General features: G+C 37.8%; 1 protein-coding gene across 1 annotated transcript in view; it reads left to right on the forward strand.

The window, feature by feature from the left end:
• Positions 1-648: 648 nt before the first annotated feature.
• Positions 649-27,852, forward strand: part of KANSL3 (KAT8 regulatory NSL complex subunit 3) — a 311,300-nt gene continuing 284,096 nt past the window's right edge. The window contains exons 1-5 of the mRNA XM_053717821.1: positions 649-719; positions 18,469-18,732; positions 19,009-19,179; positions 22,230-22,320; positions 24,229-24,414. Of these exons, the coding sequence (XP_053573796.1) occupies positions 18,518-18,732; positions 19,009-19,179; positions 22,230-22,320; positions 24,229-24,414 (663 nt within the window). The 5' untranslated portion in view covers positions 649-719; positions 18,469-18,517. The remainder of the gene's footprint in view (positions 720-18,468; positions 18,733-19,008; positions 19,180-22,229; positions 22,321-24,228; positions 24,415-27,852) is intronic.

The following is a 27,852-nucleotide window of genomic DNA, read 5'->3' on the forward strand; positions in this document are numbered from 1 at the left end:
TGAGTCATTACCAGATGGTACAAGCACCTTAGCCTCTCTGAGCAAATGGTGTGTTTAAAATGCTGGTGCACGGTGCATACTTAAATACACTTTTGAAACAGCTATAGCTTTTATTAGAAGCATTTTTGCTAATACATGTATTTAGTAAAAATGTTTATATTCAAAACTGAAATGCATCCATATCGATTCCAATTTTGGCTGGAATCGCCCTTTATCAGCAAGAAGGCAATACAGGACAGAGTTCCCATTCCAAATGCCACAATTCACACAGGAAAAAAAGTTTTTTTTTTTATTCTGCAGCAAAATATGCATTACAAAGTAATACATTTTAAAACATTTTCTTTTAGATGATACCAAGAAAATTGATGGGCTCGTTTCCCTTTTTTTTCCCATCCGTTTCACTCTCCCTTGTTTTTTTCACAGCCAGATTTCCCATCTAAATGTTACATTCTGCCAACCTAAACATATGTGAATTCTAGATCTAATGTTATCGTGTATTTTTTAATGTAGTACCACAACTCTTAGTTGGTAATTTTTTATATTCCTTCTGTCTAGTTTTTCACGCTCGCCATTCAATTCTCTGTATCACGTGCACAATGACAAGCGCGCTACCACTTCTCGTTTGCTTTTGTCAAAACCAGCACTTATCACGGGCGCGCGCACGTACCACGCACTGGGCCTGAACTACCGGAGAATCCTAAAAGCTTGAAACGGAAGAGGTAAGATAAGGCGGGGTTTATGCGGAAGGAGATTATACGGGAACGCTGCTGCACAACCGTACATAAATACGGGAATGCAATGGTACGACCATATTTGTAATGATGCTTACGCAGCAAAACAGTGTTCAATAGAAAGAGCTATGAGTTGTTGAGCGCTCGTACACAGGGACTGTCTGTGTGAGTTGTTCAGGTTGGGTTTTTACGCAGCATTCTATACGTATTCAACGAATTGCTGTGTCATGTAATACGCTGGTTGGTTGTGAACGCAAACATGGCGGAATTCTGTGGTTTATTAAAAAGCGAACATGTGACTGTTACAGTGTGATTTTCTTCTTTATATGTACTTCTGGCTATATCTCGACAAGAGTATCTCATCAGGGTACTCAGCTAGTTTGTTACACAACATGCAGCTTGTATCTGTAGCCACATTTATTGTGTAGTATATCGAGGATTGAAGTGTAAATTATTAATACATCTGGGCAAAGATCAAGTAAATGTTTTATTTATTTAGCAAACCACAAATATATCGTACCTATATACCAATGATTTTCAGTCAGGTATCTATCATAGCTCTTTTCTGTGCAGCAGACAAGACTAACAACCATTCAGGATGCAGTGGTTAGAAATAATAGCCAATGTTTTGTCAGCTTTACATAATTCTTTTTTTTCTCAAGTTTAAAATCTCATCATTTTTGTATGACTTATTTATTGTGTTAAATTACAGAGTACAGCTATGAATCTCCAAATCTGGAATTTCAGAATACCTTCCTGGTTACAGTACCATACTATCTTATGGTACTATGTTTACAAAAGTAGTTTAATGCTATAAAACTACCTTTAGGTTACATTTATAAGCTGTATTATGGCATTTAAATATTGAATACAAGAACATAAGATATTGCTGTTAACACTTGATCCCATCCTGTCGTCAAGCTGACCCATTTTTACAGATGCAAATTTTCTGAAATTCTAAACTTTTCCAATCCCAAGCAGTTTGGATAAAGGTTTCAGAACTTGTAATAAATTTTAAAGACATCAATTTGAAAGGGAAAGTAAAAATGGTATAGTGTCATCTTTCCCAAAACGCCACACAAAAAGATCATGTTAGGCAATGAAAGACAAAAGCTTGTTTTTATTTAAATAAATGATAAATCCTCATATTCTTTTGTGATTACCTTTCTTGCACACGGGGGTGGGGGGACAGGGACATTTATTAAAACGATTAACAAGCATTTTGCAAATCCCAAATGCACAGTCACTCAGCGACTGTATTTCAGTTTTGGATTGAAACATTTTTGTAGTAAACTTATTCGCAAAACTTTTTCTAGTAAACGTGTCAGTGATAGCTTTTGCTGTGCATGGGTGCAAAGATCTTATCTAAATCTGAATACAAAAACCTTTCCTAGTTACTAAAAGTGTGTAGTTGGCTTCTAAGTATAATATACATTTATAACGCTCTAATCAAACAGTGATGAGCATTACACCCACTGGTATGTCACAATATGTATGGCAACAAAGTTTTATTAGCTTGTAGTATTGGTTTAAGCCTATAACAGAGCCAGGTACAACCGCTCTTTTATTTTTAAGAGGGGAGTCTCCTGGCTTAATAAGAGCACTTATATCCAGTAATGTGATCACTAAGGTGATGGAAGACAAATGTCAGCATCATAAAACTCTAGTATATTATTTACTGGTAGTGTAAAAAAAAATAAAAAAATCTCCATTACCATTTCAGATAAATTTAACAACAAATCGTCTCACAAATCTGTAATACACTTTTGAGTGTATTAGTTTTTATTTAAATTTTCACAAGTACAAAAAAGTACAAACATAAGTGGCAATACACTTTCTTTATTGCACAACAGGACTTGATACATTTATTTTAAGGCAGTGGAGTCAGCCATAAAAATAGGAAGCACTGGGAAGCTTAAACATAGTACTATTTAAAAAAAAAAAGAAGAAGATATATATATATATATATATATTCCTCCTATCCTCCTAGTTCTGTCCAGCCTTCAAGATGGACCATTTCTTCTATCCTGGTCAGTGGTAGGCTGCCAAACCTACCTGGGGGGGGGGTTGCTTATCCCCTGCAGCAGATGGATCCTGGCTGGTGGGTGCGGCTGTATAGGTCTTCTCTAGAGAGACATTTAGTGAGAGCTGCCATGTACCGTGGCATCACCGGGGTTCCGTCTGAGGTTCCTCTGAAGTGTGCGTGTGGGCAATTCAAATTGATCTCGGCGTGGGCCTCGCTGTGCAGATGCCATTTCATTTGTTAGCCACAGATACCTGGTCTAATATTATGCAAAGTATTTCTTCCTCTCAAGATCAAGATGTGCAAACATTTATGCCTTTTATTTCAGATTTTTAGAAAGCTTTTTCCTTTTCATTATTTGCTGTTTCTGAGATACACTTTGGCTTTCTCACTGGCAGGCTGATCCGAGCTCCACGATTAATTTATTTTGCATACAACTTGAAGGTAACATGTTATTTGGTAAGGAGCTTCATACTCTGATTCTTTCAGGCATTGGCTCATATCCAACCTTCTACCAAATTTGCCATTCCAACGTAGGATCTTCCTTTGGTTTTGGAAGCTTTGATGGAAATACCCTTTGAACCCATTAGGGAGATCTCTGGTTTCTTACATTGAAGACTATTTTTTGGTTGCTGTTACATCTGCAAGACGAGTCTCTGAAGTACAAGCCCTTTCTGCCAAGTAGCCTTTTCTCGCTTTCCATAAAGATAAGGTTGTTTTGCGCACAGTTCCTCAGTTTGTTACCAAAGGTTGTCTCTGATTTTCATAACTCCCAAGACATTGTGTTACCATCTTTTTGTCCAAAGATGCTAGATTTACCAATCCTTCTGGCAGATGACAACCTGAAAGATGATATAAAGGATGGTTGTTTTTGCGTCGCAAGACGAAATACAACTATCGGGAACCAAGTGTCTCCTTCAATGCTCAGAAAACCCAAACCACAGAGTAGTTGGTTGTCGCAGAAGGGACACTATAAGTGTGGCAATAGCACCTGCAAAGCCTGTAGTCATGTTACTACAGGTAAGGTTTTCCAATCACTGACAACACAAAAAGTATACTTGCACCTCCAATGTACTAATTGTAGGTCGATTTTTGTTATCTACATGATCACATGTTCTATATGTGAGAAACAGTATGTAGGGTGTACTTCTCGTGAGGTCAGGGAAAGGATACGAGCACATCTTAATGACATTGAGCGTGGCAATGTAACTACTGGTGCTTCTAAATATTTTGTTGAGGAGCACTGCCAGGATGTGAGTGGTTCTTCTTGGATGGTTATAGACCAAATTCATAAGAAACCGAGAGGAGGAGATAGATCAAAGGACCTCTTCAAAAAGGAGGTCTTTTGGATCTTCACCCTAGGAAGTCGACAACCCATTGGTCTCAATATTGAGACTGACCTGATAAATCATTGGTGAAAATCCGATGAGGGTCAAGATCAGTGAATATGTATATACAAATATTCACATAATCTAATGTGTTCAACTGTTTCTTTATTTGTACATTCATACATGTGTGCTCACTTATACACCTGTTCTCCAATACCATTAACTACCTATACTGGCACACAATAGGTTACAATTAAATACATTTTATTGCAGTTAGTTTTTACTCAATTTCAGTCATGTCAGAGTATATTTCCATTTACACAGTGGCTCCTGATATTTAGCTCCCTTGTAGTTAGGGTAAAATGAGCTATCTTACCTAGGTCCTAACATATCTGCATTATGATTATTATTATTAATTTTTATTTTTTAAGATGCACAGGTTAATGAAAAACTGAATAAACTAAAAAACTAATTCACTGCATAATTAATCCAATTTACTCTAATTGAAATTTATCCAACATATACTTTTATTCTCAAACTTAGCCTCTTCCACATGCCTTTACAAACAAGTCAGCTAGAGTGAATAAAACATACTAATAATAGGCTTCCAAAATCACTTCCTGCGTATTAGGACATCAAGTGGTTAATCAAGTGGTTAGTTAAATCTAAATGTAATAATTGTACATGGGATTAGACTATTATATTAGTTTTTAAGTTCCAAGAAATAAATTACCACACCAGTGCAGATATACACGCATGTTTGATCAGGCATTTAATGAGCTAGTGATTTAACTAAATGTGATAACAACACACTATAGAGCCTATCTAGATGGGTGTATCCCCCTTAGAGTGTTTCCATTGGTGGCATAAGAGGGCCATAGTATCCAATAACTGGTGAGGTCAGCCTATATTAACTAGTGCAGGGCTATAGGGCACCATACAGTCTATGATTAAGGCTTCATAGGAGCTGAAACGCGTCAGACGCCCACCCTAGCCTTACGGCCCAACATCATAGCCATTTTTATGCCCATGTTTTTCTATACTAATTGACTTTTAATATAATAAAGACCACTTAGCTTTGAGCTTCCTTGTCCGGACTCTTTTTTTCTGTTTGCTAGATTCAGCAGGTAGGCCATTTTACAGACTTGATGTGGTACGCTTTTTAAACACGTTTCAAGAACTAAGTCTATTAGGAAGACAGATAGTATGTTGTACTAAGGAGTTCACGACTAGGTGAAGCTCCTGTAAAATCCACTTTGGCCAGTTGGATAGTACAGACAATCTCACAAGCCTATAAACAGAATAATCAACCTATTCCAGTTGGGCTTAAAGGGACACTGAACCCAAATTTCATGATTCAGATAGAGCATGCAATTTTAAGCCACTTTCTAATTTATTCCTATTATCAATTTTCCTTCGTTATCTTGCTATCTTTATTTTAAAAAGAAGACATCTAAGCTTTTTTTTTATTCAGAACTCTGGACAGCACTTTTTTATTGGTGGATGAGTTTATCCACCAATCGGCAAGAACAACCAAGGTTGATCACCAAAAATGGGCTGGCATCTAAACTTAGATTCTTGCATTTCAAATAAAGATACCAAAAGAATGAAGAAAATTTGATAATAGGAGTAAATTAGAAAGTTGCTTAAAATGTCATGCTCCATCTGAATCACGAAAGAAAATAATTTGGGTACATTGTCCCTTTAAGGCACATTCTACACGGCAGTGTCAACATCATGGGCTTTGGAAACAGATGCTACACCTATGTATGTCAAGCAGTGGTCTGGAGTTCTCCTCATACCATTGTCCCTTATTATAAGATGTTCGGCAATCCTCTTCAGCAAAATTTGGTCGAAAAGTCTTATCTTATGTGGTGTCCTAAATAAACTTCATTATATTTTTTGCAGCATTTCCTTTGTTTAAATGAAATTTATTCCCACCCGATTTTTACCCTATTTTATTGCTTTATTCTCTTCTCATTGGTAAGCATTACCAGGGAGGGCCAAGATAACTAGAAATTAATAAACAAATATAAGCAATTTCTATATCTTGGCTCATATCCCTAGGTAATGCTTATCAGACTCCCTTCCCTCTTTTCCTTTTACCTTTTCCACCTTTAAGGCTGGACATCACTAGGAAGATAGGGGAATGGGTCTAGATTACTTTTATAGGTAATCAGGGGAGTGATCATTTATACCCACGCCGCTTTGGGAGAGGGCTTCTTACTGGTAGGCATTACCCAGGGATATGAGCCAAGATACAGAAATTGCTTATTTGTCTGCTAATTTCTAGTTATCTTGGACCTTCCTGGTAATATATATATATATATATATATATATATATATATATATATATATATATATATATATATATATATATATATATATATATATATATATACTCACCGGCCACTTTATTAGGTACACCTTGCTAGTACCGGGTTGGACCACCTTTTGCCTTCTGAACTTCCTTAATTCTTGGCATAGATTCAACAAGGTGTTGGAAACATTCCTCAGACATTTTGGTCCATATTAGCATGATAGCATCACGCAGTTGCTGTAGATTTGTCGGCTGCACATCCATGATGCAAATCTCCCATTCCACCACATCCCAAAGGTGCTCTATTGAATTGAGATCTGGTGACTTTGGTGAACTTGCTGTCATGTTCAAGAAACTAGTTTGAGATCATTTGACCTTTGTGACATGGTGCATTATTCTGCTGGAAGTAGCCATCAGAAGATGGGTACACTTTAGTCATAAAGGGATGGATATGGTTACAATACTCAGGCTGTGGTGTTTAAACAATGCTTAATTCGTACTAGGGGCCCAAAGTGTACTAAGAAAATATCCTCCACACCATTACACCACCAGCCTGAATCGTTGATACAAGGCAGGATGGATCCATTTTTTCATGTTGTTTATGCCAAATTCTGACCCTACCATCTGAATGTTGCAGCTGAAACTGAGACTCATCAGATCAGGCAACATTTTACAATCTTCTATTGTCCAATTTTTGTGAGCCTGTGCAAATTGTTGCCTCAGTTTCCTGTTCTTAGCTGACAGGAGTGGCACCCGGTGTGGTCTGCTGCTGCTGTAGTCCATCTGCATCAATGTTCGACGTGTTGTGTGTTCAGAGATTGTATTCTGCATACCTTGGTAACGAGTGGTTATTTGAGTTACTGTTGCCTTTCTATCATCTCATACCAGTCTGCCCATTCTTCTCTGACCTCTGACATCAACAAGGCATTTTCGTCCACACAAGTGCCGCTCAATGGATATTTTCTCTTTTTCAGACTCTTCTCTCTAAAGCCTAGAGATGGTTGTGCATGAAAATCCAAGTAGATCAGCAGTTTTTTAAATACTCAGACCAGCCCATCTGGCTCCAACAACCATGCTATGTTCAAAGTCACTTAAATCCTTTTTCTTCCTCATTCTGATGCTAGGTTTGAACTTCAGCAAGTTGTCCTCACCACGTTCAGAAGCCTAAATGCATTGAGTTGCTACCAAGTGATTGTCTGATTAGCAATTTGTGTTACCAAGCAATTAAACTGATGTACCTAATAAAGTGGCCGCCGCCGGTGAGTATAGATATAGATATATACAGTTGTGCTCATAAGTTTACATACCATAGCAGAATTTATGATTTCTTGGCCATTTTTCAGAGAATATGAATGATAACACAAAAACTTTTCTTTCACTCATGGTTAGTGTTTGGCTGAAGCCATTTATTATAAATCAACTGTGTTTACTCTTTTTAAATCATAATGACAACAGAAACGACCCAAATGACCCTGGTCAAAAGTTTACATACCCCAGTACTTAATATCGTGTATTGCACCCTTTAACATCAATGACAGCTTGAAGTCTTTTGTGGTATTTGTGGATGAGGCTCTTTATCTTCTCGGATGGTAAAACTGCCCATTCTTCCTGTCAAAAAGCCTCCAGTTCCTGTAAATTCTTGGGCTGTCTTGCATGAACTGCACGTTTGAGATCTCCCCAGAGTGGCTCAATCATATTGAGGTCAGGAGACTGAGATGGCCCCTCCAGAACCTTCACTTTATTCTGTTGTAGCCAATGACAGGTCGACTTGGCCTTGTGTTTAGGATCATTGTCATATTGGAATGTCCAAGTACGTCCCATGTGCAGCTTCCGGGCTGATGAATGCAAAATTTTCTCTAGTATTTTTTTATAACATACTGCATTCATCTTGCCATCAATTCTGACCAAATTTCCTGTTCCTTTGTAGTTCACATCCCCAAAACATCAGCGATCCACCTACGTGTTTCACAGTAGGAATGGTGTACCTTTCATCATAGGCCTTGTTGACTACTCTCCAAATGTAGCGTTTTTGGTTGTGGCCAAAAAGCTAAATTTTGGTCTGATTACTCCAAATGACTTTGTGCCTGAAGGTTTGAGGCTTGTCTCTGTGCTGCTTTGGCGTATTTTAAGCGGGATATATTGTGGCATTTCTTTCTGGCGACTCGACCATGCAGCCCATCTTTCTTCAAGTGCCTCCTTATTGTGTATCTTGAAACAGCCACACCACATGTTTTCAGAGAGTCCTGTATTTCACCTGAAGTTATTTGTGTGTTTTTCTTTGCATCCCGAACAATTTTCCTGGCAGTTGTGGCTGAAATTTTAGTTGGTCTACCTGACTGTGGTTTGGTTTCAACAGAACCCCTCATTTTCCACTTCTTGATTAGAGTTTGAACACTGCTGATTGACATTCTTTATTCCTTGGATATCTTTTTATATCCCTTTCCTGTTTTAGTTGAAATATTTCTTTATTAATCAAAGCAAAGAATATGGGTTACAACACAACAATAATTTCACAGCTAACCAATGGAAGGTACAAAGTAATGCAATATACAGGATCTCTTTAGCCTAGAATAAACTTTAGCATCCCCCATCTCTCATACAATAATGTGTTACATGAACCTCCCATAAATTTACATTTCTGTATCTTGATGTCAAACGTTTTCCTTTCAATTGTCTTCTAAAAGAATTTGTCCCTTATTATAATTTTTTTTTTTTGAAAAAAGAGAAAACATATTACATAACTAAATTAACATTTCCTAACTTAGCAAAAAAAATTTTTGTGGTACAATTAAATGGCCCTTCTCCCCTATCCGGTACTGTCAAGTCTCGTCTGAGTCCTAGAGGAGAATGGTATTTTGAACTTGAGCGTTGATCCTCTAGAAGGGTAAATCCTTTAAATAATCCTGACCATTCGTCTAGTCCCCCCTCCCCTACTCCGTTTTCTCCTGCATTATCCAGTAAAACCAAACTTTAAGAAATTGATCTCTGCTTCCTTGGATAGTCGCGGCAATGTCTGACATAGAATATGTGTTCTATTTTATCTAGCACTTCAAGCCAGGTAGGGGCCCCTACCTTCCATTGCCTGGTTATACAGATCCTGGTTGCTGTGCATAAAATCTTAATGAACGTATTAATTGCTTTATTGTATGGTTTGAGCCTGTGGTTTAGAAGAGCCTGAGCTATGGTCAGGGTAATTGGATCTCCCAATACCCTGCCTAAAATTCTTTGCAACTGCTCCCAAGTATCTCTAATCCCAGGGCATTCCCACCACATATGTATGTCTCCCTAGCCCCGCATCCTCTATAGCAACTTGTAGTATCCTCAGAGGAAAAATGTTGTGTTCTCTCTGGAGTAAGATACCATCTAAAAACCGTCTTAATACAGTTTTCCCTAAGGTCCGCGTTAATCAACCCCCTGCTTGAGTTATAGAGGATCAAATCCCATGTGTGTCTTGGGAGGTCGAGCCCTGTATCTTGTGACCATTTATGGATAATCGTATAGCGGGTCAAAGTTTGAGCTCCCTGAATAGCTAAATAAAGTGTTGATATCAAGCTCTTCACTCTGTTTGGGGTAATATTTATACGTTCTAACGTCGTCAGTGTTTGTGGGGCCCAGGGGAAGCAGTATCTATGGATGGCTGAGGAAATCTGCAGGTATAAAAGCCATTGTAGTTTCAAAGGTTGAATTCTGTCTTGTATACGGGAAAACGATTGCATATGGTTACCTTCCAAAAAGTCAGCAACCCTGTAAAGTCCTTTATTAGTCCATTTCCCCACCTGTGCCTGCATGTCTGAATGTAAAATAAACTTAATTGGTTTGACCCTAGAATTTGTATTAGCTAGTTTCCCATTGAATAATTTCCAAACCTGTCTTGTGTCACCAATGGCATAAGCTTTGTAATCATGGCTGTTAAATATGTGGTCTACGTCCCACAGGATATCATCGGGAGATTTATAACCTCCCAGGTCTGTCTCAAGTCTGGTCCATAGAATATTATAGTCATTCTTACTTAGTAAAGAAGCCTGTGCCAGTCTGGCAGCATGGTAGTAGTCGGTCAAGTTCGGGAGGCCCACTCCCCCCAGTTGTCTGTGTCGGGATAGTGTGTGAGAAGCTATTCTTCCCCTTCTGTCTCCTCTCAGGAAAGTGTTTAGGGAAGCCTGCAATTTCTGTAAATCTAGTTACCGTGATCAGGAGGGCCCTGAAGAGATATAAAATTCTCCCTTTCATATTAAAGTTTTAAGCTTTGACCTTTTAAGCAATATTGCCTGACTATCATCATTGTTCATCCCCTCTGCCTCCGTTAGATAGGCGCCTGCGGGACTCCACTCCAATTTACCTAAAATTCTCTCTTTCCTGTTTTATACAGTTCAACTACCTTTTCTCGCAGATCCTTTGACAATTCTTTTGCTTTCCCCATGACTCAGAATCCAGAAACGTCAGTGCAGCACTGGATGAAAGATGCAAGGGTCTGTCAGGAGTCCAGAAACTCATTGACCTTTTATACACAGTCACACACACACTTATTACAAGCAAACAGATCACAGGTGAGGATGGTTACCTTTAATAGCCATTCAAACCCCTTTGTGTCAACTTGTGTGCATGTTATCAGGCCAAAATCACCAGGGTATGTAAACTTTTGATCAGGTCATTTGGGTAGTTTGTGTTGTCATTATGATTTAAATAGAGTAAACACAGTTGATTGATAATAAATGGCTTCAGCCAAAAACTAACCATGAGTGAAAGAAAGAAAAGTTTTTGTGTTATCATTCATATTCTCTGAAAAATGGCCAAGAAATCATAAATTCTGCCAGGGTATGTAAACTTATGAGCACAACTGTGTGTGTGTGTATATGTGTATATATATATATATATATATATATATATATATATATATATATATAAAAGGGAACAATAATGTACAGCGCTACAGTTAGTCAGATAGACCCACGCTGATGTAACTCTTATAATAAAAACAAATATCCACTGTTTAAAAACAATGTACAAATAAAATAAACGTAGTCTATAATAAAAATTTCATAAAAATATAAGAAATAACATAAAAGTATATCACTGCGTCAATAATTTGTTCGTTAGATCCAACACACACTCATATATGGTCCTTCTAAATCAAAAAATATATTAAAGTGTCCCGGAGTTGTGGGAAGGGTACATAGATAGACAATCTTATTAAGTGGTATGTTATATGTACTTAGCTTAACCAAATTGAAACAAAGTCTTGTTAGTGGCTGTACACTCCCGGTGAGTCCAATACCGGCTTCGATGTCTGCTTGATATGGTAGAGTACGCTGAAAGATCCTTTCCGGAGCAGCTGATTATTCACGGGACTCCAGCTGTGAATATCCCGTGGCGGTGAGCTGTACAAAGAATGAAGAGAAGAGAAGAAAACAGGCAGACTTCCTCAGGGGGTATATTGACATAAACATATGCCAATATACCCCCTGAGGAAGTCTGCCTGTGAGCAGAGGAACGCGTAGGGTGACTAGTACCTACCAAAAAGCAAAAGGACTGCTGATCTAAGTGTAAAGGTTGTTACCTGCCTGACATGACAAGAAGTGAGACTCCTGGTGCTGCTGTTCGGCGTCCGAGGTGATCTCGCTAGGATTTTCTACAGGTTGAGTTCAACAAGCCAGAGGGCTTAAACGTTCACATATCTCTGACATCTTGTAAGTGTAAGCTGAAAAAATGGAAGATATACAGAGGGCGACTCCTAGTGCAGATCAGTTAGCAATGAATTAACCCACTAACAACTCCCTTTAGAAGGATACTCACACAGTGGAAAACACACTTTAGTGCTAATGCAGCCTGCTGGGTATATTACAGTGGCCCAGCGCACATACACACTCTGGCAATGAACTGTTCCAAGGTATTTGTCGAAGATCAAATGAAAAAATAGGAGACTTCAGTAGATAAAAAGAGCTTTATATAAAAATCAATGAATGAACAAATAAAATCAATCAGTAAAACACGCTACGTGTTTCTCAGAGCTAACCACTCTGTTTCCTCAGGCTAGTTATCAGAAACAGAGTGGTTAGCTCTGAGAAACGCGTAGCGTGTTTTACTGATTGATTTTATTTGTTCATTCATTGATTTTTATATAAAGCTCTTTTTATCTACTGAAGTCTCCTATTTTTCATTTGCTCATCGACAAATACCTTGGAACAGTTCATTGCCAGAGTGTGTATGTGCGCTGGGCCACTGTAATATACCCAGCAGGCTGCATTAGCACTAAAGTGTGCTTTCCACTGTGTGCGTATCCTTCTAAAGGGAGTTGTTAGTGGGTTAATTCATTGCTAACTGATCTGCACTAGGAGTCGCCCTCTGTATATCTTCCATTTTTTCAGATTGCAATAACAATTTATCAGGAGGAGCTGCCCTGGCATTTGGTGCACAGTCAACTGGGACACTGCTGAGTTCCCAGACCGCTTACCTTGGCACTACCTTTGCCTTCACAATTTGTGAGTATAAAATTTACATCTGATTATATTTACCCTGTTCTATATTGGCTACACTAGGAGGCGCCCTTTCTTCTTGTATCATCTTGTAAGTGTGCAATTTGTATGTTTTGTTGATCCGATTAATAAACGCTGCTGTGATTCGCGGATGCGCTGTTTTCTTCTCTTCATTATATATATAAATATATATATAATCTACAATAACTAATCGATTATGAAAATAGTTGTCAACGAATCTCATTATCGATTAGTTGGTTTGCACACAGCACCAGCTGATTCACTTTGATGAACTCTTGCACATGGTATTGTGTTTTCACTTTTTTAGGACAGTATTAGTTTCTTTTTAAAGGGACATTGAACCCAAATTTTCTATTTCATGATTGAGATAGAGCATGAAATTTTAAGCAACTTTCTAATTTACTTCTTTTATCAATGTTTCTTCGTTCTCTTGTTATCTTTATTTTAAAAGCAGGAATGTAAATATTAGCAGCCAGCCCATTTTAGGTTCAGCACCATGGATAGCGCTTGCTTATTGGAGGTTTACATTTATCCACCAATAAGCAAACATAACCCAAGTTCTCAACCAAAAATGGTCTGGCTCCTATGCATCACATTTCTGCTTTTTAAATAAAGATAGCAAGAGAACGAAGAAAAATTTATAATATGAGTAAATTAGAAAGTTGCTTAAAATTGCATACTCTATCTGAATCATTAAAGAAAAATATTGGGTTTAGTGTCCCTTTAAGTTTACAACTACACCTGGCTTATGTGCAACCCAGAAATAATAGGAGTCATCATTTGGATTATTTGTTTATATTAAATCAGGTGATTTGGGACTATGCGTTTCATGATCTAGTGCAAAGCTTATTATTTACACTTAGCCCCAGAAGAGTTATTTTAATTGATGTGCAAAATTATCTGTTTGCATAATTATTAGCTGATTGCTTGCTATTGCTGATTATATGTACTGTATAGATAAATGTGTAAGGCTTTGTCCTGTTATTGATATACAGTTCTTTTAGCACTTTTAACTTTTTTAATTTTTTTTTTTTTTTTTTTTTTTAAATGAATTTTTATTCAGTTTTAAAATGTAAAGTAACACTTGGGGACATGCAGGACCCCTGTTCAAACATAAACAGACAAAAAGGAACGGACACGCAGGTCCGGCTGCAAAAGCTGTCAAAACATTGCACCTAGCACACATTGCACTTAGCACACACTGTACCTAGCACACACTGTACCTAGCACACACTGTACCTAGCACACACTGTACCTAGCACACATTGTACCTAGCACACATTGTACCTAGCACACATTGTACCTAGCACACACTGTACCTAGCACACACTGTACCTAGCACACACTGTACCTAGCACACACTGTACCTAGCACACACTGTACCTAGCACACACTGTACCTAGCACACACTGTACTTAACACACACTGTACCTAGCTCTCACTGTACCTAGCACACGCTATACTGTGGACGCGCTGTATCCAGCACCCATTGTACCTAGCACCCATTGCACCTAGCACCCATTGCACCTAGCACCCATTGCACCTAGCACCCATTGCACCTAGCACACATTGTACCTAGCACACATTGTACCTAGCACACATTGTACCTAGCACACACTGTACCTAGCACACATTGTACCTAGCACACATTGTACCTAGCACACACTGTACCTAGCACACACTGTACCTAGCACACACTGTACCTAGCACACACTGTACCTAGCACACACTGTACCTAGCACACACTGTACCTAGCACACACTGTACCTAGCACACACTGTACCTAGCACACACTGTACCTAGCACACACTGTACCTAGCACACACTGTACTTAACACACACTGTACCTAGCTCTCACTGTACCTAGCACACGCTATACTGTGGACGCGCTGTATCCAGCACACATTGCACCTAGCACACATGATACCTAGCACTCATTGTACCTAGCTTACCCTGTACCTAGCACCCGCCGCACCCAGCACCCGCCTTGCCTAGCACACATTGAACCTAGCACACATTGAACCTAGCACACATTGTACCTAGCACACATTGTACCTAGCACACATTGTACCTAGCACACATTGTACCTAGCACACATTGTACCTAGCACACATTGTACCTAGCACGCATTGTACCTAGCACACCTTGTACCTAGCACACCTTGTACCTAGCACACCTTGTACCTAGCACACCTTGTACCTAGCACACCTTGTACCTAGCACACCTTGTACCTAGCACACACTGTATCCAGCACACATTGTACACAGCATACCTGTACCCAGCACACACTGAACCTAGCACTCATTGTACCTGGCACTCATTGTACCTAGCACTCACTGTACCCAGCACTCATTGTACCTAGCACACGCTGTACCTAGCACACACCGTACCCGGCACCCACCTTGCCGAGCACACGCAGTACCTAGCACTCATTGAACCTAGCACACAAAGTACCTAGCTAACAAAGTGCCTAGCACCCACAGCACCTAGCACATACAGAACCTAGCACCCACAGTACCTAGCGCACACAGCACCTAGCGCACACAGCACCTAGCACACACAGATACCTAGCACACACAGATACCTAGCACACACAGATACCTAGCACACACAGATACCTAGCAAACACAGTACTCAGCACACGCAGTACCTAGCATACACAACACCAAGCAAAAACAATGCCCAGCATACGCAGTATCAAACAGACACAGTCCCCAGCTCAAACAGTGACCATCACACACAGTACAAAGCACATATAGTACCTAGCACACCTAGGAACCCACGCTGTATTAGAGTATACAATAAATGTGCAGAAAATAATGTATAGAGCTGACATTCAGCAGTTAGCAGATCATGCATGAAAAACAAACTAGCTTAAGAATTGGAGGAAGATAGCTAAGTGTGGTATTGTAGTGATACATCATGCCAGCTAAAGGGTAAGATAGTATAGGGAAATTTTTAGTAGTAAAGAGGGTAATGCAGTATTATTTAGATAAGGTAAGAAACTCCAGGTCTATGTTGATATAGTGATACACCAAAGGCACCACACTAATCTATCAGCACAATATTAATAGTATATGGGAGGATTTTATATGTGTACAGCACTTAGTACCAGGTAACTATCAGAGCCAGACACAGTAAATGGCCTTGTGTTCCCAAAGATACATCCACATAGTAGTAAATTGTTAGCAAAACATCTGTCCCACAATAAAAAATTCAGAACTCCAGACATTCAACCTGATGAGTGTTTTGTGTCGGCTGCAATGCAAGAGTCTTTAAATATGTAGGGAGGTAACCCGCATAACGGCTTTAGAGAAGGAGTTCTAATTGGTATTAAGCCTTACAAACCGCCATCAAAGAGAGCCTGCTATTTGCATATGTTTGTTGCACAGAGCCCAGAAATCATGCTGCCATCTCTCGCACCAATACTCAATGGCTGTTATCAATCTGCTCCGAGGCCTCCTGCAGCTGTATGGTTTCACAACGGCCCCTATAAATTTAGTGTGTGAAGTCAAGATGGCGTTTTAGGTGCGTCAGAACTAAGTTTTCTTGTGAGTGTTTTTATTTTAATATGGCTGGTTGTTGGTTCTTTGTTTGCTTAATAAATTATTAGTTGGTGCCTTTGTAACAAAAGTCCAGTTGCACTCACAGCCGCCTGATCCATGTCCCCATTGTATGGCTATCAAAAGTCAAATACTCTTTGTCTGCTTATTTTCTGTCCTGTCAGGTCGCTGAATTTGCCTCCGTTTAGCCCCGCAATCCCGGGGCAATGTCAAGCCACTCTCACCTCAGCGCTGAAGAACTCTATCGGTGTCTCCTCTCAAACCTCCCAGATCTCTCTTTTTTTTTTTTCCCTTCCATTGCATCCTCCGTAGTCCCAAAGATGGTCCTGTCAACTGGATTCAATCATACCGATCCGAAGGCAGATCCACTTGTGTCGGAGCCAAGATGAAACACATCCAGACTCAGTGGCCGCATGCACCGCCCCATCTCCAGGGCACTTTGCAATTGTGCCGCTCCATCTCAGCCCGACGTCGCCTAGGCTCCAAAGCGCAACATCTTCTCTACCCTTTCAGAGAATCAATGGGTTGCCTGAAGTATGGTGGACAAGAGGTCTGCACACCTGTCCCCGGAACTGCGGCTGGGTTGCCAAAATCTAGTGTGGAAGCTCACTGAGCATTGGAGCACTGATGACTTTCGGCCATGTTAGTTGACGGCCGTCTCCGCCCCCCTATTTTTTATTTTTAATAGATTGTGATTTGTACAAGATCCAACCTTTATAAGTATATATTTGTTATTTTAAGAGAGGACTAGATCTTTTTCCCCTAACCTTATAGCTGGTTATTTACCACTGCATATTTAAGATATTTTTATGTTATAATGAAGTCCAGGCTTACTCTATGGAAAGGCCCCTTGCTAAGGAGGAAACACTTTGCATTGGTGGAACTAACAAAGATAAATATCCCACCTTGGCTAAATTAGCAAAACCCTACTTATGCATCTCAGGCACCCCTTCACCACCTGAGCACTTCTTTTCTGCTGCAGGCAAAATAGTTTGCAAAAAGAGAGCCAGCCTCAGCCAGGAGCATGTGGTCATGTTGACATTTTTGTATATCAATGCAAAGTTTCTGAAAGAGTGAATAACAGAATGTGATAAACAGTGATAGTCTACCTCTTTTCAAACAGTTTGTGGTTTTGTTTTGCTTAATTAAAAAAATGTGTTCTGCTGCTTTAAAATTAGACAAAGAATTATGTTAATGTAAAGTTTTAGCCTGAAGTTTTATATTTGTAGCACTTAGTATGCGACTTATTTTAAATACAGGAAAAATTAGTGATTTTGTTTTGTCGATTTAATAAAAAAAATAATTATGAAAATAATTGTTAGTTGCAGCTATTATATATATATATATATATATATATATATATATATATATATATATATATATATATATATATATATATATATATATATATATACATACACATATATATATATATACATATACCCACCCTTTATCCAAACTTGGGACCAGAAAAGGTTTGGATTTTGTAAGATTTGTATATTTGCATCCGTAAAATGGGACAGTTTGGAGAAAGGATAGGGCGAAGTGTAAATAACAATTTCTTGTCATGTAGGAAATATTTACATGTAATAATACAGCTTATACATGTAACCTAAAAGTTGTTTTATATAATGTTTTTAATGCTTCTGTATCCATAGTACCCTTCATAGTACAGTACTGTCATCAGAAAGGGTAATAGTGTTTTAAAATAAATATAGAACACAAAAACCAAACCAAAAAGACAGTAAAAAAATATTGTGACTTACAGGCAGGAAAAAATAGTAATTTTTGATCATTTTATTTAAAAATTATTCATTAAAAACTTTGGATTTCAGAATAAGTTTGGATTTTGGAATTTCCGTATTTGGGAATATGTACCTGTATTCATTTTTTAGCAAAATCAAAGTAAGTTTAGGTACTAATGCAACTATTCTACATCAATTCAGTGATCAATATCCTTATAAAAGCAGTGCAATATAAATAATGTTTTTTTTTTTTTTGTCTCCTTTCAGGTACCGTGATCTTGAGGCCCTTGGGCCGCACCCACTGTAGGTGGGCAGGATGTCTCATAGAGGGAGTGAACGAGATTTGCAGTCCTCTGCACGCAGGATGGGCACCTCCCTACTTTTCCAGTTATCTGTGCATGAACGGGAGTTAGACTTAGTATTCCTGGATCACAGTTATGCTAAACCTTGGAGTGCTCATCCTGATGCCAGCAATGCACGCCCCACTCGTACCCTCTTCATCACCCCCCGGAGACAGCAGGAAAGTGCAGTGTGAGTGCTAATTTAGTTTTTTATGCTATACATAGAACATAAATCCTCATTTGTAGTGTTTCTACTTTTTAACTAGTTGTAGATAATTGCAGAAATTAGTTTGTGAACACAGGCTGTTAGGTCTATTCTGGTTATCTTATATAAACAGTATTGCTGAATCATTTTTTCACTAATAAAGCTGCTTTTACCTTTCTTCTGAATATTTCACTGTCCTTTCCTCTATTTTATTAGCCTTCAAAACAATGTTCTCAAAATCATTATATTAATCTTTTACAGTGAGACGGATTTGCCTATTGATGTTGAGACCGTCACTCCTACCCCTATGCCACTGTATGACAATCAGAAGGCAAGAAGTGTGATGAATGAATGTGAACGTCATGTGATGTTTGTGCGTACAGATACAGAAGCACCACCACCACCTGATGACTGGGAAGAACATGTCAATAGGTAAGTACATGAGCAATATAGCTGGCCTCTCTTTGCTTGTCTATTTCCCTCCCACCTTAAAGTGTGTCATTTCATTGTATTTATGTGTCCTTGAATTATATTTATGAATTACTTACTAAATGTTTTCAAGTTTTATCTGCTATTTGCTGTTTCACTTCAAATGTTGATAACAACTGGTATTAAGTATCTACAAATATTAGAAACAGGGATATATAGCAAATGAAACTACACATCATTGACCAGCAGCAGACTGGGTACTTTCTGTCTGAAGTTAAATAAACATATTTATGGGTATCTGGAGAAATGTGTGTGTGATGAATATAATGTTCTAAACAATGAGTTATTTTGTTCTAAACATGAGCTGTACATCATTTAAAAAAATGGTGGCTAAAGTGGGTGCTTATGCTTGGATTTATATATCAAACTTCCTGTGGAGGGTAAATAAGAAAAAAGAAGATATAATGTGTACTAGACACACCAATCCTCCAGGGGGCGCTCTTAACAGATGTATAATATCATATGGAACAGCAACAAATCAAAAATAATACTTAAAAACAATAATAAACATGCAAATTATAGTCCATACAAACAAAGTCCAGAAGGAGGAGAATACTCCAAAAAAAGAAATGGTCAGCTCTCTGTCATAGGAGGGTCAGGAATCGGATCCTGGTAATTCAGATGGTCTAGGAGAGAAGAACACAGAGGCGCCCAATGGCCTAATACCATATACACAGAGTGGATACAAGTAAGCAAAATGGATACTCACAAATGGACAGCACCTTAAGGTGCAAACAAGCAGACTGGAACCTCACAGTTGCCTAGCTAACTGGATATGAACAGCCAGATATTCAAAAAGGAGCCCCCACTTGTAGATTCCAAGGTGTTCATGTTCCAAAGCACCTCCAGGTGCAATCAAAACATGCTGGAGCTTCTCAGCCGCCCAGCTGGCTGATTCCAAGGGTTCAGCAGGTCACAAAAAACTCCCAAAGAGTTCAGGGATGGAAAATATCACAAAAAAAACAGCAGCATGTGTATGGATTAAAAATATACTTTAATAAAAGCGACGCGTTTCTCAGCCGTTATGTGGCTGTTTCCTCAGGCTAATACATAAAATAATAAAAATACACTTGCTACTTATAGGGTATGAACCCATCTGATTGATTAATTAGATAATCAGAACCATCTGTGTAACTAGACCTCTTTTTGGTTTTGTTGTCATAGTAATGTCCAATACACAACCCTGATCCTAGAGATGACATTGTAACCGTGTATAATATATTATATACAAAGTAATGCTGTATACATGTCAGAAATGGCACAAATAATGTATACATATCAAAAAATAAATCAAAATGTCTTCTATTAATAAGGTCTGGCTTTAAACATAAATTAGTAACAAATACATACAAAGTATATTTCATAAGATACAAACATTTAAAACAATTATTTAATATATAATGATAAATACTATCTAGGTAGCTCTTCCTCTCCACCCCTAAATAGACAATACAAATACTTATAAATATAATTCCCGTTTCATACAGTTTGTTAAACTGATCCCAATACAATCCCCAACATCCAAAACAGCAGATGTAAATAAAAACTTTCACCTTGCGATCAGAGTGACAAGATGTCAATCTTAGTGAGGTATGGTCCTTTCACAAGTTCCAAGCAATTGATCCCTTCCTGACACATGGTAAATATGATAGTACTACAAGTGCATTTGCAAACTCAATCGGTACAGCGTTTGTAGTACAAAATTGTTATAGTTGTTATAACCGATGGTGAACGCGCTGCCATCCTACCTCTCACACATCCCTTATAATTCCGATATGAAGAGGGTGCGTGGTCGGTCATCCAATCACAGGTCTCTATACAAAAAAAGAGGCAGCGAGCCCACCACTGGTCAAAGCCCCCCCCCCCCCACCGCATCATCCTTAGAGTGCCTAGCAGTGTTCATAGTAAACAAGACACTAACAGGCTATCTGATCACCTGATAACTGTCAGATAGAGAAAAGTAGACCTGTGGAGGGTGAGTTTGTTCCTCTTGCCTCTCCCACTCCAGATGCCCATTTGTGAATACTAGATAGAAATGATAGTAGTTACTTATATAAAACAGAGCCAGTCCCATAATTGAATAGGCTGTTAGGTGTTTTATAACTCAGTTGAAGATTTATGTTCTATCAGGAAAATACTTTACAAAGACGTTTAAAAACAAGGCTCAACAGGTCAACGATGCCTCAGAAATTCAGACTTTTGCTTATAATTGTGTGCCCTGCTTTGCCTACTACCATAATGCCCTTTGCCTGAAATACAAATAGCAAAATGGTGCCGTACTGTCAGTTTACTCTTCAAATAGTGTACAGTAGGATCTGCATTGTACTTATTTTGCACACAGTTCCAATTATGCCATGGGCTAAAGTACCACATTACATGAGTTGTATGAATTGCTTTATCTGTGCTTCTGACTATCAAAAAGTTAATATGCTGTGTTGATTTAGTCCTGTCATTGTTTATTGGAATGATATTTGTTTTATTTTTAAAAACTGCCAAACTACTATTACAGACAATATAAAATGTAAAAAGCCTGTAAAATGAAACACAGTACCCTTTGTCTAAGCATTTATTATAGGTGTTACATTCTAAATTTGTGCTTCGTAGTAATTTCTTAACTCTTGCAAGGAAGGAGTTTAATATCAGCGTCTTATAGACAGGCAGTTAGTGTTTTCAAAGGCGGTGGCAAGCTCAGGTTGAATTTGTTTATGTACTTATCTGAAATGGAAGGAATACATGCAGTAAAAGGGACATTATAGTCTGAAAATAAAGTAAATAAATAAAGCAGTTTGTTTTATGATAAGTAACTATCTGTTTAAAATGTGAAATCTCTAACAGTGGTAGAATACATTAACACAACAAATTATTTCAGAATACTATTTTCATCTAAAAGATTTCTATTTTAGGGTCAAATATAAGGGTTTACAGAAGACATATGGATGAATTTGAACAGTTCTTATCTGATATTAAGTTGTATTTTATCTTTTCCATATCAGGTCTGGATGGACTGCTGCTCAGAATAAACTTTTTAATAAGATCATGAAAGCTCTGCAGTTTGATCGTCTTGCTAGACTCGCCAATGATGGAGTGAGTGCATCTGAGTCTCATTTATATATCTGCAGACTGTTGAGCGTTTTAATATAATGTGCTGTTTTGGACAAGAAACTGTTCCATGCATGGTTGTTTTAAAGGGATAGAAAGGTCAAAACTTAAATGTGCATGGGTGCATTTCACTTTTAAATAAAAGCATTTCTGCAATATAGTTCCATTTGCATAAATTATTTTATTAAAGGTTATTACTGTTTCTCTGCGGCATATAGACAGAGAGTCAGCAATAGCTAGTATGACACAAATTAAGTCTTCACAATACACATCTCCGCCAGCTCTATGAGCTTGAATACTAGTGCAAGGCTCTCACAGCATATGTGCATATGCCACTGAAAAACAGTAATACATTTTGTAATATATTGCAAAAATTCTTTTTACATAATGCATTGTTTAACCCCTTAATGACCAGCGTCGTACCCTGGTCGTTATGCCCGTTATGCTTCTCTCTGCCGCGATCCCTCTCAAAATAGCGAGATTGTGGGGCACTGCAGAAATAAATTTGCAGAGTTATCAACAGTGGTGGTGCCGGTCGTTGGTGGGTGGGAGGCTAAAGAGGGAGGCAGGTGGGCAGTGCCATTGCTGGCGGGAGGTGGGCGTTGAGCGCGTCGATTTAGAAAACAAAACCCCCACTGAAAGCGGCAGGGAGGGGGAAGGAGGGAGTGGGGAGGGGGAGAGGGGGGATCCTGGTTATATTGCTTAGTGATGGGAATAAGAGGGTGAGAAGTTGATCTGGGAGGGGGGGGCAGCTACACTACAGAAAAAATGGCTATTTTTTTTCTTCTATAAAATGCCCAATTTGCAGCAAACTGGGTACTGGCAGACAGCTGCTAGTACCTAAGATGGCAGCAATTAGGTAGAGGGGGAAGGTTAGAGAGCTGTTTGGGGGATCCTACACTGCAGAAAATATATATATAAAAAAAAAAATATGGGGAAAAAAAGCCTTTTATTTTAGTACTGGCAGACTTTCTGCCAGTACTTAAGATGACAGTGAGAGAGCTGTTTGAGAGGGGTCAGGGAGGGATTAGGGGATGGGATGTGTCAGGTGGGGCTGATCTCTACACTAAAGCTAAAATTAACCCTACAAGCTACCTAATTAGCCCCTTCTTTGCTGGGCATAATACAAGTGTGGTGCGCAGCGGCATTTAGCGACCTTCTAATTACCAAAAAGCAATGCCAAAGCCATATATGTCTGCTATTTCTGAACAAAGGGGATCCCAGAGAAGCATTTACAACCATTTGTGCCATTGTTGCACAAGCTGTTTGTAAGTAATTTTAGTGAGAAACCTAAAATTGTGAAAAAGTTAACAATTTTTTTATTTGATCGCATTTGGCGTGAAATAATGGCATGAAATATACCAAAATGGGCTTAGATCAATACGTTGTGTTATCTACTAAAAAAAAATATATAGTTTTGATAGGTAAATATAAAAAAAGGCTCTATTTCTGTTTAAACGTAGTGATGGCAAAAATTCTAAAAATGCTCTGGTCTTTTGGGGAAGTTTTTGTCTACAATACCCTGTCCTTAGGGGTTAATAGCAGTTTGTTTGTATAGGATGCTGTCAAACTTTTACATAAATATAAAGTTACAATATTTACAGTCACAGAGATTGCAACAATTCTGTAATGTTTAGTTGTGTTTACCAATCTTGATTATTGGGGTTGAAGTGAATATAGCTGTGAGTTAGAAGATGTTTCTATTTTCCTTACATAATTTGTGCATGTTTTAATGTAATTTTATTAGTTTTATATTGATTTAATAATGTTTAGTGCTAATGTCATGATCCATATGCCATGATTCTTGTCCAGTAGTTTCATTACAAAGTCTGTGCCTAGTGATATTGAAAAAGAAAGTCATGCACATGCTCAAAATAGTCACTGTCTCTCCAGGCAACCAATGAGCCAGTTTTGCGCAGGATCTCTGTGGATAAGTGTGCACGTCGTGTCCGTCAGGCTCTGGCCTCTGTAAGCTGGGACACTAAGCTTGTTCAGTGGTTACACACCACCCTGGTGGAGATCCTCAGTTTACCATTGCTTGCTGCATATCTTGATGCCCTGCAAACTCTAAAAGGAAAGGTAAGGAAGGACTGTGTAATCCTGCCTCTAGATGTTATGTTTGAGGTTTTTAAACACTGATATTATTATATAGTTAATTGCTTTCTCTCCAGGAGAGATGGTGGTTTTCCTTTCCACACTCATTGAAGCGTAGATGGATTTGTGCTTTGGTTTTTTATTTGGTGACAGCAATTCAAATTATTTCCACAACACTATCTCTGTTCTATTAGTTTGGGAACACATTATACAGTTAACATTTTTAGTATATTAAAGTTCTGCAAATACCATGTTTAATAGGTATCTTCTGAACACTGGATTCTTTACAATGATAAAAAATTGTGTGCCAGATGGAAGGGTGGATTTGATTTAAATGAAATTGACTTAAATCACTATTTAAATCATGGTTTTCATTTTTAGAATAACTTTTCAGATTATTTTTATAGTTGTGTCAGACCATTACTGATTTGGTTATATATCATTAGATATGCATAGATTTTCAGCTGTACTTTATTGGAAGTATAATTATTACCTTAATAATAATAATTTAATTTAAATAACTAAAGAAAAAAATAACCATTACCTTAATAATAATTTAAATAGTTTAATTAAACTAAAACAATAACACATTTTATTTTAATGCTTTCCCCTCCCTCCTCACACTTTGGTCCTTGTGCATACCTTTTGCACTCCAAACTATTTTCTATTCAGTGAGCTTCTTGAAACGCAGTATGGGTTGATTCTGTGTATAGAGATTTGCAGGGGAGCAATGACATTAAAAGAGACAGTAAAAGCAAAATTAAACTTTCATGATTCAGAAAGAACATGCAATTTTCCAATTTACTTCTCTTATCTAATATGTTTAATTTCTTAGTATCCATTGTTGAAAAGCACTGCAGTACTTTGAGCCAGCTGCTTGTCACTGTCTCACCCAATGTGTTCAGCTAGGCCCCAGTAGAGCATTGCTGTCCTTCAATAAAGGATACCAACATAATTAAGCAAATTTTGATAATAGAAGTAAATCTGAAAATTGTATGCGCTATCTGAAACCCAAACGTTTTCTTTCATGATTATGTCCCTTTTACAGTCTGTTTCTGAAATCTGCTGTGAAGATGGGCATGTTATTTCTGCAGACACAAATTCACAGTTTTGAGAACTGCAAAACCAATAATATGTGATAATATCTTCAAGATAGAAAAAATGTCCAACATAATCTGACAAAAACCTCTGGGAGAGCATGACATTGTGAATGAATTAATGGCATTAATTTACCCAAAAATTAAACATTACAGCCATAAATATACAGCGACTTGCTATATAATTAAAAACTATTGTTATTTATATATATATATATATATATATATATGTTTCCTCAAAAAGCATTTTATTTAAAAAAATAAATAAAAAAAATAATAATATTTAAATAAAAAAAAATAATCAGATTTTTAAAACAATCATTGATTTTTATCCACCCTGCCAGATGGTGACATAGCTTTGGGGTTTGACTTAGGTGTTAAAAACTAATAGGTTGGATGTATCTGTATAAACAAGAAGTATTCTCTGTTATCTCTGAGTCAGCAGTTGCTGTGTGTGTTGGTAAAGATAAAAAGTTGCAAGATAATGAAAAGACATGCACCTAAAATATCCCTCTATTTTGTGCGGTGGGTGTGAAATCAGTACATTCCTGATGCAGGTGTATGGTTGCAACAAAATGTGGTGTTCATATCTCCAACTTTGGTGTGTCCGGTCCACGGCGTCATCCATTACTTGTGGGAATATTCTCTTCCCCAACAGGAAATGGCAAAGAGCACAGCAAAAGCTGCCCATATAGCCCCTCCTCAGGCTCCGCCCCCCAGTCATTCTCTTTGCCGCTCTGAACAAGTAGCATCTCCACGGAGATGGTGAAGAGTATGATTTTAGCAGCAGTAACTAAAATCAATTGCTGTTCCCACGCAGGACTGTTGAGCCCAGAGAACTTCAGTTGGGGGGAACAGTTAGCAGACTTTTCTGCTCAAGGTATGACTAGTCCATTTTCTTTTTTTTTTAATTTTAATTTTTTATTGAGGATTTTGCAAATGACAAAAATACATAATACATGCTTCCAAGACAAATTAGATATAAAACAAAACAAACATGCTTAGTGCTGTCACTTGTATCATAATAATGCATATATCTATCCTCATTTTATGTATCTATACTTTGAGTCCCAAATATAATTTAATTGGATCGCTCTCAGATCTCAAATGTGATAAACAAAAGAAATTAGGGATTCTCTAAGATGTTATAGCCTAATAAATCTAACTGCATTCTTTGGAACATAAATACACCATAAATATAACTATTTTAAGGAAAAGTGATTAAGTCCAGGCAGACAATAAACATATAAAATTACTGCTCCTATTAAACATAATTATGGTATTTGGAACTGGAGTCACATAACAATGGGGGGAGTTTGCTATAAGGGAGAGAGCTCTCAGCTTGATCTATCAAATTGAACAGTAAGAACATCCCATTAGCTTTACAGTCAATTAACCCTTTAATTTTTTTATTTTTTTTTATAGTTTTATTGCACATAAAATAAAAGATACAGATATGCCAGGGCATTCCTGACATCATGAAAACAAAACAAAAAATTCGCCATACAAGGCAATCATCTCATTCTTATTGCAACTATAATTTTCGTGCTTCAATTTTATACAAACAATTACAGTTTTTATACAATCAACAAAAAAGAAGGGGGAAAAAAAAAAAAAAAAAAAAATACACAACTGGGGAAGAGGGGGGCCCCCCAATACTTAATTCCAATATGGAAATTCATTTCTAGCAATCGCGTTGTGCAATGTTTCTGACTCCCTAAAAGGGTATATTAACCGCTTCTGTTCTGTTTCCGAGGAAGCCTGTATAAATCTCTTCCACTTGTCAAGGAAGCGTTTTATCTGAGTTTCAGAATTAACTGTCGTATCAAATTGCTTCACTATTAGTTGTCCCTTAATTTTATTAATACATTCTATTAAACTGGGGGCTTTCGTGGACTTCCAATATTTCAGGATTAAAGACCTCCCTATTAATATTGCTGTATTTACAAATTTAAAATTAATCTGTTGTCTGGGAGTTTGATACCTAAAGATAATATCCTCTTTTTCTAATTTAATCTTTTTCCCGTTAATTCTGTTCAGCCAAAAATTCAACTTACTCCAAAATTTTTGAATCTTTGGGCAGGACCATAGACAGTGGGTCAGATCCGCTAAAGGGAAGCTGCATCTAGCACATTTATTTTCGGTATTTTTATCCCATTTAGCTTTTACGGCAGGTGTAATATATACCTTATTTATCACTTTCAAGTGAGACTCTCTCCAACCTATAGATAGTGTTGCTTTGTCTACTAGATTGAAACTTTTTTGTAGTCTCTCAGTTGGCTGTCGCCAGCTTGCTGCTAAAGCCCCTATTCTTGCTGTTTCTTGG

The sequence above is a fragment of the Bombina bombina genome, chromosome 6 (assembly GCF_027579735.1).
Source record: "Bombina bombina isolate aBomBom1 chromosome 6, aBomBom1.pri, whole genome shotgun sequence".
Classification (NCBI taxonomy): domain Eukaryota; kingdom Metazoa; phylum Chordata; class Amphibia; order Anura; family Bombinatoridae; genus Bombina; species Bombina bombina.